At 39.6% G+C, this 13,220-nt stretch overlaps 1 protein-coding gene across 1 annotated transcript in view; it reads right to left on the bottom strand.

The window, feature by feature from the left end:
- The window catches only part of LOC133404854 (spectrin beta chain, non-erythrocytic 4-like), a 69,444-nt gene that overhangs the window by 52,132 nt on the left and 4,092 nt on the right, over positions 1 to 13,220 (bottom strand). Inside the window, 10 exon segments of the mRNA XM_061681274.1 lie at positions 980 to 1,138; positions 1,206 to 1,323; positions 2,375 to 2,562; positions 2,631 to 2,743; positions 2,826 to 2,941; positions 3,795 to 3,875; positions 3,953 to 4,044; positions 8,986 to 9,159; positions 10,608 to 10,759; positions 11,071 to 11,229. Coding sequence (XP_061537258.1) covers positions 980 to 1,138; positions 1,206 to 1,323; positions 2,375 to 2,562; positions 2,631 to 2,743; positions 2,826 to 2,941; positions 3,795 to 3,875; positions 3,953 to 4,044; positions 8,986 to 9,159; positions 10,608 to 10,759; positions 11,071 to 11,215 — 1,338 coding nt within the window. The 5' untranslated portion in view covers positions 11,216 to 11,229.

The following is a 13,220-nucleotide window of genomic DNA, read 5'->3' on the forward strand; positions in this document are numbered from 1 at the left end:
ACAGAGAACATCTTGAGCACCATTTTGGATCTGTTAAAACTTCTACCCTCAATACCCCCCTTTGTGTCCAAGCTTGGGATTTAGGGTGTTTAATATCATTAGTTTGGGAAATTACCTTTGAACGTAAAGTCATATACTGGTGATTCCAACTTCAACCCCACATTTAAAATTTCTGAGAACATCCACACACCCGAGGCCCTCTCCCCCGATTACGAATGTATTTTGATCAGGATAATTACCCAGCAACACAAGTGTAACTAGGGAAAATGCTTTAATGGCTGGTAACACTGAGAAACCACTAGCCACAGAGGCTGGTGCACAAAAACGTTAATGTCAAGTCCTGGATGTACCTAGCTTCTACACACACATTTCTAGGGGTGAGTGTTCCAGTGGTGCGACCCCTTTCCTTCTAAGATGATGTAAAGTCATATCAGGCCAACTCTTAACAGCTACACTGATATATTGAGGGCTGAGCTTTCCAGTGGTCCCACCTGTTTCGTTCTTTGTCATCAGGACGTGTCATTTAGGCTGTTTCAGATATCCACAGATTACAGTTTCTAGACCCATATTTGTAGATGTAAGTTTTCCAGTGGTAACACCCGTGTCTTTCCATCATGTCAGGAAGTATCCAACCTGTGATTTCAGGTGTTTCGGCTATCCACAGATCGTTAGAAATTACTTTTTAACTGAAAGTCATGCAGGGATGACTCTAACTCCTACCTTGAAATATTTTTACGAGTGAGCTTTCCAAAGGTACCACTTGAATTCTTGACGTATGGAAACGTCTGAGCCAAGATTTTTAGCTGTGTCAGCTATTCACGTATGGTTACGGTTGGAAATAACGTTTGAATAGAAATTCATAGAGGGAAAAATCTAGGCTCTGCACCCAAATTTTCAGGGGTGAGCTTTCCAGCACTATCACTTCATTCTATGACATCAATAATCCTCTGACCCGAATGTTTGGGTGTTTTCACGGTACCTGCGACACAAGCCTCTGGTTCTCATTGAGCCACGCTTGTCTCATGGTGGTCTTGTGGTCAAAGCGCTGAGCCAGCAGCTCCAGCTTCTCCTGGCGAATCAGCTCCTTGCGCAGGGCCACGCCCCTCTCGTGCTCTGCCTTTTCCAGCCACTCCCATGCCTGGCAAGAAGCTAAGTGAGGTTAACTGGTAAATGAACATAAAATGGGTGATATCTTGTAAGACCACCTTGTTGATGTCGGAGATGAGTTTCCCGTCGTGAGGCACGTAGGCTTTCTGGTTGTTGGCTCTCAGTTTGCTTTGGATGGTGAACAGAAGGACCTCCAGGTTCCCCTTCTCCTGGAACCTACAGTAAAAGTTATCTTGACATGGGATGTCATTTCTGATGCTATGAGGGAGGTGTTTACGACTGACTCAAGTTCAGATACGGTGGCTAATGCCATTGCCTTTACATGGCATTGGAGAAAGTCTATTAATTGCATACCTCAGTCAGCCAAAAAAAGCTTCACTGCCAAACAAGCTAAAAAGGTTGGTGGAAATAGTTATGCTCCCCAAAAATGAAAAGAGGAGCAATTGCATTCAACAGATGTGTTTTGAATGTAGTAATCAAAGTCTTATGACTATCATGATGGCTGCTGTCCAACTTACACTCAACATAGAGCCGCCTGGTGATCACAAACACAAAATTACATTGTTCAGCTGCCTTAGAAGTGAGCTGTCAAATATGGTTCCTTATTTTATGACAAACCTGCACGTATTGTACCGGCGTACATCGAGAACTTTGGGAAGTACTGACTTGTGATTTGGCATATTTTGGATATCCATGGATCGTGATGATTGGAAATAACTTTTGAACAGAAAGTGATAAGGGATGAAGGGGAAAGCTTTCTGATGGGACCACCCGTGTCCTTCTAGGACATAGGGAAACATGCAGCTGAGATTTTAGCTGTTTTGGATAGCCACGGATTCATACGGTTGGAAGTAACTTCTCAACTGAAAGTCATACATGGATGAATCTACCGTCGACACTCACATTTGTATGGATGAACTTTCCAATAATACGTCCTAATTGCCTCTTGCATGTTGGCAAGTGTCCAGGCTGAGATTTTAGCTGTTTCGACTATCCTTGCATCGTTAAAGTTAAAAATTAAAATTTTTTTTTTTTTAAAGAAGGTCATACATGGATGAATCTAACATCTACACCCACATTTTTAGGTATGGGCCTTGCATTAGTACCACCCGGATCCTTGTTGGACTTGGGCAGAGGTATTTGGGGGTTCTCCACATTACAGTGATCAAACTATAAACATTTGTGTATAGGTTATTAAAAAGTCACTTTTGCATAATATATCTCCTTCAAGGAAGTAGACTGTGAATATATAAGTCATTTAACTCACTTGATGGGCTTCTCGACGGTGCAATAGGTGGTGAAGGCCTGCAGCTGCTGCTGAACACCTGTCAGCGAGTTGGCAAACTTCTGGTTGCCAATGACAGCAATGGTCTTCTCGATCCAGTTCAGCAGATCTGACGCCAGCGCCTCGTAACGGCCCACCAGCTTCTCTGCCTCAATGCAGTTGTCCAGGACCTGACGCAAACGATGACCAGTCAGATCCAAAAACATTTGGAGCGGGGATGGAATTAACCACTTGGTACCTTGCCGACTCTTTTGCCCTCCACTATAAGAGCCTTCATTTTGGAGAAGTAGTGGTAGTAGGAGACCACGTAAGTGATAATGGACTTTTCATCTGGGTTCTCAGTGTTCACGTCTGCACACGAAGAAATGTTACCTCAGTTATTTATAGATCACTTATAAGTGAATGATTGACAAGAATGAGGTCCAGTGTTCACCCTCAGGGTCCAGCAGCTTGGTGAGGCCCAGGTTCTGCTCAGCAACATTGAAGGCCTGCTGCAGGTTGTGAGTGGCATTGGATCTAGTCAGCTTTTGGAACTCAATCAGATCCGGTCTGAAGTAAAGAGGAAGCAAGTAGGTCACTCTTCAGAGAGGCCTCACTTTTTAACGTCCGCTTAACCTGCATGCATAACTCTATATAACATATTCCCACAAATGCTTTTACTCAATTGTAGATGGGGGAGGCTGTTTAGAGAGGTACCTTTACTTGTCATTTAGATCAAGTGAAAGTGGAGCCTAAGCAAATATAAAAAGGACTATTGTGGAGAAAGAATGAATGAAGAGGCAGATTGGGTGAAACAAATAGCGATAATGTAAACATGGATACATTCAACACTGCGGAACGACTACGTCAGAATCTACTAGTAAAAAATATACATTTATATACAAAACACTGAAAAATAACAAATAAAATAAATGACACCATCTCCCATTTCATTTTCTTTTTCTATTTATATTTATATATGTAATTAATTTGATTTCACTCTTAAATATATGTTATTAATTATGCATTTTCTTCAATATTTATTAAGAAATGAAAAATAAAAATTGAATAAATATGAATGCAATAAATAATAATAAAAGACAACAAATTTCTATTTAATTCACAATTACAAATATATTATTTAAAACTTGTTCAAAATATAAAAATAGAAATAATAATTACATATAAAACAAACGTAAAATTAATAAAACAATAATACAACTAAAAAGACGCCGTCTCGGCATAACGTCACCCTGAGAACTGTTTATAATATGTTGGTGACCTTATTTCTCGACACATGGGGCAAAATAATTTACTTTTTGGTGGATCTGTTTATATTGTGCATGTGCAGCTCATGTATAAGAAGGGACAATTAGTTAAAATGTAAACATAACAAATTTTTATGCTCGTATGCTAAGTCCACCTGTGTCTGTGAATGAGCGCGTTGAAGGCAAGGCCATCCCTCCAGCAGCTGGTGAAGTTCTGGATGTTCACCTCTGGATACCTAAAAAGCAAAATAAATAAAAATACATAACAAAAAGTGGTTAAGTTTGTTAGCTGTGATGTGGACTTCTCACTCACCCGGCAGTCTTCATCTGGCACCAGAGCAGCAGAGCATCCTTGGCCGAGCGCGTCTCTCTGTTGTCCGCTGTGGCGATCTTGATCACCTGGATCTGTGCAAAGCACAGCAACAATGATGATACACAACTCTCCCTCGGACACAGAAGACAGATGACCTTCAGTGACTCTTAGAACAACTGTGTAAAAAAACTAGAGGTTGTTTAAAATATAAAACCATGATTCCGCGTCAGTCCTAAAGTGCTGGCTAAGTACACGATGATTCTCACTCCCCCCCAGTGCCAGCTCTTCTTTTAGCAAAGCCTTTGTTTACCCTCCTCCTTAACCTTTGTTTATTCCCCAAACATGTCTCAGTCCTTCTTTTTAACTAGCTAACCAGAGGTAAATACTCTAATTCGGCCATAAAAACAAGCCTGCGCGAGCCTGTGCCGTCCCCGCGAGGCTCTGGTGTGTATATGTGTGCATGTGAATGGAACACCCCTCGGTCACTCCTTCTGCCACAATAGTCTCAAAAAGGCTATTCTTGTTGGAATTAAATTTGAGGCATAAGATGGTGCCAGAGAGGGATGCATTTTCAAAAGATAATTTTAATAATATTCTACTATCAGGTCTTACAGACATTTTAACATATACACAAACAACTCTACCTTTAAAGCCAGTTCCAACTGCATAATCACCGCAGCATTGCATCACCAAGACACGGAAATAAGCTTGTCAATTAGTGTAGTGGGGACATAAACACTCCCCAGGCTCACGTTGACAACTTAGCCAAAAATTACTATAACATTATTGTCAGGAGCTAATGCGTAACACTGTTAGCTAATCATTCTGAGCACTGCAGCTCTGTTAATATTTTGGCTTTTGAAATGATAGTGCTTAGCCCGGCACATCAAAATGCTTCTTGTGCTTTGGAACATCAGCCAGCCTAGCTGCAAATTCATTGGCTGATAAATTCGGTGAAGGGATGGTTATTATGTTAATTTGCCCCATTGTGATGTCACAATCCGGTGCAATTCTGAATATCTTGCTCATAGCCGCATTTTCAGAAATAATCAAGATGTGTTTGTGAATTTCCCCCACTCTAAACACATAACTGTTGGCATACAAGACATTAAAGAGCCAATTTCCCCTAAAATGTTCCCTTTAAACAAACGTTCTATTTAATTATTTTATCCTGCATAAAATAATATATCTTCCATTATTTCTTATGTGTTCAGATACCAATGCCTGGGTAAAGCAGCATGTGGCTATTTACCCAATGTTATATTGAAGAACGTCCAAATAGCAAGCTCTCCCCTTCTCCAAAACACGGTTGGATTAAGGGCCACTAGGCTCCTTTGTGTCATTTTGACTTAAACACTTGATATGATTGCAAGTGTGCTCCTATTTACTGTATGCTTCTCTAAATAACGTATAGTTACTCGCTCCACCGCCCCCTCCTCCTGTTCCTCATCTACTTTATCAAAGTGCTGTCCAAGCTCACTACTTTTAGCACAAAGAGGAAAGGTGGAAACAAGAAGTGCGAGAAGAAATTGTTCCTTACAAAAAGACCCATACATTTCCTCCAGCTCCAGTTGACTTTCTATAAGAAAGAGCTGCAAGGAAATATGTGGTAAAGTATGTATGGACCCCTGTATGGTTATGTATGTGATGTATGTAGGTGACATGCAGTACATATATATTTTTTCTAAACCTGAATATACAATACTACTATACAGTATTTTGTATTGTTTTGCATCCTATAATATATCAGTAGTTCTGTATAGGTTCCTACACTGCACATTCATTGATTCATTTATGATACATACTACTAGTACTATTATTAATAATATTAACAATATAATTAAAAACAATTTATACAGTGCCTTTTAAGGTACATGAAGGATTGTTTTTCTTTTTTAAATTAGAATTTTAAACTGTATTATATATTAATGTAATTATTTTTTAAACTTGTATATTTATATGTGGTACATACTACACATTTTTTAAAATGTACATATAATTTATTTAAATTTTATTATATTATTGTTTTTTATTTATTTATGGATTACTTTATTATTATTCTAAAACTGATCAGTTCTCTATGTATTTACTTGTTTACATTTATTTTATTTTATTGGATGGATGGATGGATTATATATTTAGTTTTACCCCTTTATTTTATTGTTAATTTACATTCATTCAGTTTATCTTGATCAATAATTCAACAGCGGTTGTAGTTACATTACATGCACATGTTTGAAATAAACACAAATAAATAAATAAAATAATGTTGACCCCATGGCTGCTTCATAACCATATTAGCATGTAGCCTGATAATATGAAAAAGGAGATAAAGTATAGACACACAGTCCATGTGGCTCATTACATGTGTCCACCTCACATCAGAATAGGGAATCCCCCTGAGATGGTGGGAAGCCACGCAAGGGTCCAGATGATACCATTAAGTATTTTACTGACATGTCCCACTAATGTATAATAAAGAGAGAAGGTCGGGACCACCCTGGACCAACCAGCATCACACATCATCACTGTGATGTAGTTTTGGTTGTACAGTATGTTACAGTTGTCATGAGATCAAGTGAAAGTGGAGTTTAAAACAAAAATAGGGACTGGAATTTTTTTTAACATTTATACAATAATAATAATAATAAATCAAATAAATAATAAGAACTATCCATCCAACCATTTTCTGAGCCGCTTCTCCTCACTAGGGTCGCAGGCGTGCTGGAGCCTATCCCAGCTATCATCGGGTAGGAGGCGGGGTACACCCTGAACTGGTTGCCAGCCAATCGCAGTAATAAGAACTAAAAAACTGTTATTTCAATACTTAATTTATTTTTCATATTTGTTTTAAGGATCGTTGCAGTCATATATTAGAAATAAAATAGATGAAATATAAACAACGCCATATTTTTTCATTCTATTTCTTGCTTTTTATTTTGTATATTTGATGTATTTATTGTATTTTTTTAAATATCCATTTATGGCAAAATATAAAACAATACATAAATACAATGGAACTAATATCAATAAGAAGACATCTCCTTTTTCAATTTTTTTGTTTCATTTTTTAAACATTTGATCTATACATGGTACTTTTTATATTCAGCCCAAAATAATACAAATAATGATTAAAAGACACCATCTCATGTTTTCATTCATTCATTTTCTGTACCACTTATCCTCACTAGGGTCACGGGTGTGCTGGAGCCTATCCCAGCTATCTTCGGGCGAGAGGCGGGGCACACACTGAACTGGTCGCCATCCAATCTTTTCTTTATTTTTTGGTTTTATCGAAATAAAATAAAATGAAATGAAATATAAATAAATAAATGGATGAATGAATGAATGAATGAATACATAAATAGTGTGTTTTGGACCCTTTCCATTGTGTGAGGCCGAGAAAGACCCCTGCAGCTGTGACTGACAGTCATAAAATACCAAGCAGCTTATTGGGTGGCTGCAAGGCCAGCTCATTACTTTCATTTTGGGGGATAGGGGGCAGTTTTGAGGCCCTAAATGCAGCTCAGCCTGGGGGCACCACATGGCCAGTCACTATTATTACATTGAGAGGGAGGGGGGTTGTGTATTTGTGCATTTGTGCATCTGTGGTTTCCTAGGGGGAGGTTTCAACTATAGTCTCGACAGCAGCAGTGGTCATAGATCAAAGCTCAACATGAAAACCAAATTAAACAGATCTTTAAGTTTACTGAACAGCAGATATAGGCTATCTAAAGCTACAGTATTTTAAATGCTAACAATGTTATCAGTTGGTTTGCTCTTCCGTTAAAAATACTTTTAGTGACCACGCCCAACAAAATCTGATTAGGCTTTATAATAATCAAAGATATTTCACAGGTTACTGCTAGGTATGAGCATACTACAGTAAACGTTAGCATGTTACAATACTAACCTCTAGCATCTTAGCAGTTTAGTCACTCCATTGGGCATATAATAAAGGGCAGTATTATAGTATTGAGATATTTCCCTATGAATAGTCCACACAGGTCGGAAAATGTTAGCATATTGTATTAGCATTGTCATTTTATTATTTCTTTTTTGATTATTTTATTATTATATATACACATACATATATATATATATATATATATATATATATATATATATATATATATATATATATGTGTATATATATAATAAAATGCCAATGCTAATACAATATGCTACACATACATATACATATACATATATATACACATATACATACATATATACATCTATATACACATATTTGTACCGGCATTACCGCATAACTAGCAACCCTTTATTGCTCAGTGATTGTTTTTATGTCTCAAAAGTGTCCTCTGTCAATTGACTGTCTGTTCTCGTACTAGAGTGGCTCCAACTACCGAAAGACAAATTCCTTGTGTGTTTCTTGGACATACTTGGCAAATAAAGAGCATTCTTATTCTGATATATATAATTACATACACATCCATCCATCCATCCATTTTCTGAGCCGCTTCTCCTCACTAGGGTCGCGGGCGTGCTGGAGCCTATCCCAGCTGTCATCGGGCAGGAGGCGGGGTACACCCTGAACTGGTTGCCAGCCAATCGCAGGGCACATAGGAACAAACAACCTTTCGCACTCACAGTCATGCCTACGGGCAATTTAGAGTCTCCAATTCATGCATGTTTTGGGGATGTGGGAGGAAACCAGAGTGCCCGGAGAAAACCCACGCAGGCACGGGGAGAACATGCAAACTCCACACAGGCGGGAGGTCCTCAGTGGGGAGCTGCTGGTGAGAGCATTTGTGATGCTAATAGATATATATATATATATATAGTGAGAGAGAGAGAGATTTCATAGGTTTCTAGATTTTAGCATACTAGGATGTTAGAATTTTCGTCCAATTATGATTTTAAAATTGTGCCAAACAAAAGGATATGTATAATGGATAATGCTGATAGTGCTATAAGTGCTATACCCACTCAAGTTGGTACCTTGTTAGCATGCCAAACTGGTAGCATTGGGCTTCCAGCATATCTGGTGTATCTTTCTTGTATGGTACCTGGAAGCGGAGGATGATGGTCCAGATGAGGCCCAACGTGAGGCGGTGGTTCCCATCCACAATGTCATGTGAGCCCACATTCTCAAGGTGGACCCTCTGCTCCTTGAGGAACTGGAGGGCTTTGTCCACGTTCTCCAGAGAGTGGATGCGCATGCGGCCCCGCGTAGGCCTTGGCTGGAGGGGCGAGGAAATGTCAATAAAATCCTGTCATTTGCTTCCAATACCAATTGGTAGCATGTTAGGATTTCTCATCTCTCATTGGGCTTTTCAAGTACTGCAGTGACCGACTACAGGAAATAATATATAATCCTTTTGGGTCTGCCTGAACACTTTATCTACCCACCTTGCGTTATGTTGGCATATCAAACTGTTATCCTGTTCAAATTCTAAATATCTAAGTAGCACACTCTCCGTTAGCTTTGTTCAGATTTCAATTGCCTTTCCTGCGATATGTTAGCATACCAAACTATTAGCATTTTAGCATGCTACACGTTATTAGGCTTCAGTAGTTTGAATATTAGCCGTTAGTATTGTTTGCATTGTTAGCATTATCATTTAAATTAAAGACCAAGCCCAATTCCCTCAAAATGCTGGGCAGGTCCAAGTTGCTAACTTGTTACTTGGTAGCATACCAAACATTTTGTATTTTATTCAGTCTTATTATCCTTTTAAAACTAGTTTCCGACTACAGGAAATTATGTATAATCCACATGGGTCAGTCTTAGCGCTGCCGGTTTCCTGACTGAGGTTGGGAGGCTAGGAAAATCACCCTCACCATTAACACATATTACCAAATATTTTCGGGGGGGCTTGAGAAGTTTTTAGGGGGGCTGAAGCCTCCCCATAAAATACACCTAGTGGCGCCACTGCTGAAAGCGATACACTTGAGATAACAAATGGAAACTCCCCACACTTTGTGGGAATAGAGAGACACAGATACAGGAAGACAGATCATTCTGTTCAGAGGTTGGTTTTGCAAAATATTTCCCCTTCAATACAAAATTGAACATATTTCTTGGCCTGATAATTTACTCCCTCCACAAGCTTATCAACAGAAGAACCAGAAAAATTACATCAGTGCACCAAACGATTAGCATGTTAGCATTAAATGGGTTGTTAGATATTAGCATATTAGCTGTTTGCATTTTTAGCATTTCCATTTTTAGCATGTCCAAGACATGTCTAATTAAGCTTTAAGCTCATTATAAGCTCATTATTTCTCAACATATCTACTGGATCTTTTCATTTTAACTGCTATATTACCTGGGGAACCCTTTCTCCATTTGACTGGCAAGTTTAAGTTACAAACATCCATCAATAAGCTCATCAAGGCCCAGGATTTTACAGGCATTTGAAGTTTCATGTATGTGAACAAATTCAACAATGATGGCGGCCACTTGTCATGTTGCTAATAATATTTGTCATATGTAATGTTCACTCAGTTGGCTAGAATGCTCGATATTAGCATACAAGCCATTTACAGTATTAGCATTATAGTAGCATTGTTAGCATTTTCAAATATCTTCGAACTGAACACCCAACAAGTTGCCTTGTTTGAGCTTAGCAGGCCCAAGTTGCTATTTTGCCACATGTTAGCATATTAGCATCACAAATGCTCTCACCAGCAGCTCCCCACTGAGGACCTCCAGCAGCCGCGTGAGCATATAGCCATCGCGCAGGTCGTTGTAGAGGTCTGAGATGCGGCAGGACACTCGGGCAAGGTGGGAGTTGACCCACTTGGTGAACGTCTTCTTCTGGACAGCGTCTCGCTCCTCTGAGGGGATTTAGACAAAATGTATTGGGACAGGAAGTAGTACACATTGTTGACAAGAACAGAACATATAAGGCTGATTTTCACGATTAGTTTACATGGGTTTGTTAAATTACTTTTTAGATTCAGATTTTGCCCCGTGGTGCAATGTTTTTAAAAATTATTTTCAAAAAATGTTTTCTTGTGATTTTTAAAAATGTTTTTTCATTGGTCTTTGTACTTTTGTAATTATTACAGAAGGGCGGGGGGTGGAGGGGAATACAATCAGAAAAAGGCCACAACGCTCGCAGCCTTAGTGGAACGGTTCCGATTACCTGCCAGGGCTTTGATGCGGGAGCACTCAAACAGCTTAGCACTGGTGCACTCTGTTTCCCAAAATGCTGAGCTGACAGGCCGGTTCTTGTTGTTGAGCTGGCGCTGGGCGTCTGCGTTGTCCAGGTCTGGCGAGGCATTCGCCATGGCGCCCCCGACGCCTTACGCGCACACACACAGAAACACACAGTATTTAAAACACAAATGCATAAAATGTTGACCGCGAGATATTTTTATAGTAGAGCAAAGACCTCCACCCAAGCAAAACTGTAAACAATTGCAAAAGTAAATAATTGGGGAGGAAAAAATTAATCAACTATAATTTCAATAATAATTAAACAGGAAATGGCCCAAATCCCCCCCCCCCCCCCCCCCCCAAATGGCACCTTAAAACCAAAATGGCTGACGACCTGTTCATTTTACAGCAACAAATATATAAAATGGAAAAATTATATATATTATATATATATATATATAAATATTTAATCTAATTAATACAACAATTAAAAACTAAACGAAAAATAATTAAAATATATAAATATATATATATATATACTGTAAATAAAAACAGGTAATGTTCATCTGTAAGGAGCTTGGGAGCTGGTCACAGTTAAAGTTCCGCTGCAGACAAATGTATAAATGGCAGTCGTTGGGGGTCACTGATGGTGTAGTGGTGCACTCGCCTGACTTTGGTGTGGGCAGCGTGGGATCAGTTCCCACTCAGTGACTGGGTAAATGTGAGTGCGAATGGTTGTCTGTGTCTATATGTGCCCTGCGACTGACTGGCGACCAGTTCAGGGTGTCGTCCGCCTTTCGCCTGAAGTCAGCTGGGATAAGCTCCCGTGACCCTAACCTGGATAAGCGGTGTTGAAAATGGATGGAAATGGTAGTTGTTGGCAAGATGCTAGCCTGAGATGTGAAATTAGCAACATTCTGCTCGACAGGTGAGTTGATCACCTTTTTTTAGTTTGTGATTGTACATTCCAAAAAATAAAACAAATAAAATTGATAATAATTTGTGATATAGCGACACTCTATCACAAATAAGTCATGCTACCAAGGGAGCAGCCCAGGCTAACATCAGCTTGTTTACAGTGCACGTTTGAACAGTGCACGTCATGCAAGATCACGTTAGTAAGGGGTGTGGCTTTGGTCAGAGACTTATGCCTGAATCAGACTACAAGGCAAATTTGGTCCTTCACGACTGCACTACTGCCATAAAATCTTGCCGTATCTCGGTCTGACAGTGGCAACACTACAGGACATCTATTCCGATACCACCGCATCCCATCTTTTACGATCACTTGGCTTTGTCTTGTCAAACACTGTCGGGGAGGTGGAACCAGAAAACGGGTCAATGCGACCGTATACACTCGTTACCATGGCGACGACAACAATGCGCCGCACCAATGTATTGTGTGTGTGTGGGGGCGGGGGAAGAACAAAATGAGGAAAAACGTGTGGTGGTCGTCACCACTCAGGAGAGGACGTTCATTCAAGGATTGATTAAGGAACATATGATACGGCTCGTAAGCGGGTAACAAAATGTTATGTAGCCTAGCAAGCTAGCGCTAGCACTACGGTTGTACGTAAACATGCCGCCATTCTGTCAAATCATGCTGTAAAGCTTCGGTAAACATTGGTTTGTGCGTGTGAGTAAATGTCGAGTGTGCAAGTATGTTTAAAACAGCAAGTACGGGAGGCGATGCGCCGGTCACAATACGCATTCCCATTGGTCGACGTCTTGGTGCACTGTCGGAGAGTTGTCGTTGATATGTCACACTTCAAGGAAGATATTCAAAAAAATTTAACATGCTAGACTTTTCATTTTGGCATCGTGAGGCTACCGAAGGGCCGAATCGTTGGTCGTGGATTTTGTCACACTACAAGAACCTTTGTCATTCCCGACAAAATAAGTCGGCCCAGATCTGGGAAATCGGCTGCGATAACTAATTGGGCCAATGTCGTAAAATCCTGTAGTCTAATCTAGACATTAGGGGGAGTAGTGAACAGAGGCTACATTCAAATCTTGCAAGCAGTATTAAAACTGACAACTTCCCATTTAAATTTCTCCAAATGCCACTTTCTAACTTGCATATTTTTGTGCAACCATGCTAACCCTATGCATCCTTCTGTTGTGGTACAATTTCTA

This window comes from Phycodurus eques, chromosome 7 (assembly GCF_024500275.1).
Source record: "Phycodurus eques isolate BA_2022a chromosome 7, UOR_Pequ_1.1, whole genome shotgun sequence".
In the NCBI taxonomy this organism is placed as follows: Eukaryota; Metazoa; Chordata; class Actinopteri; order Syngnathiformes; family Syngnathidae; genus Phycodurus; species Phycodurus eques.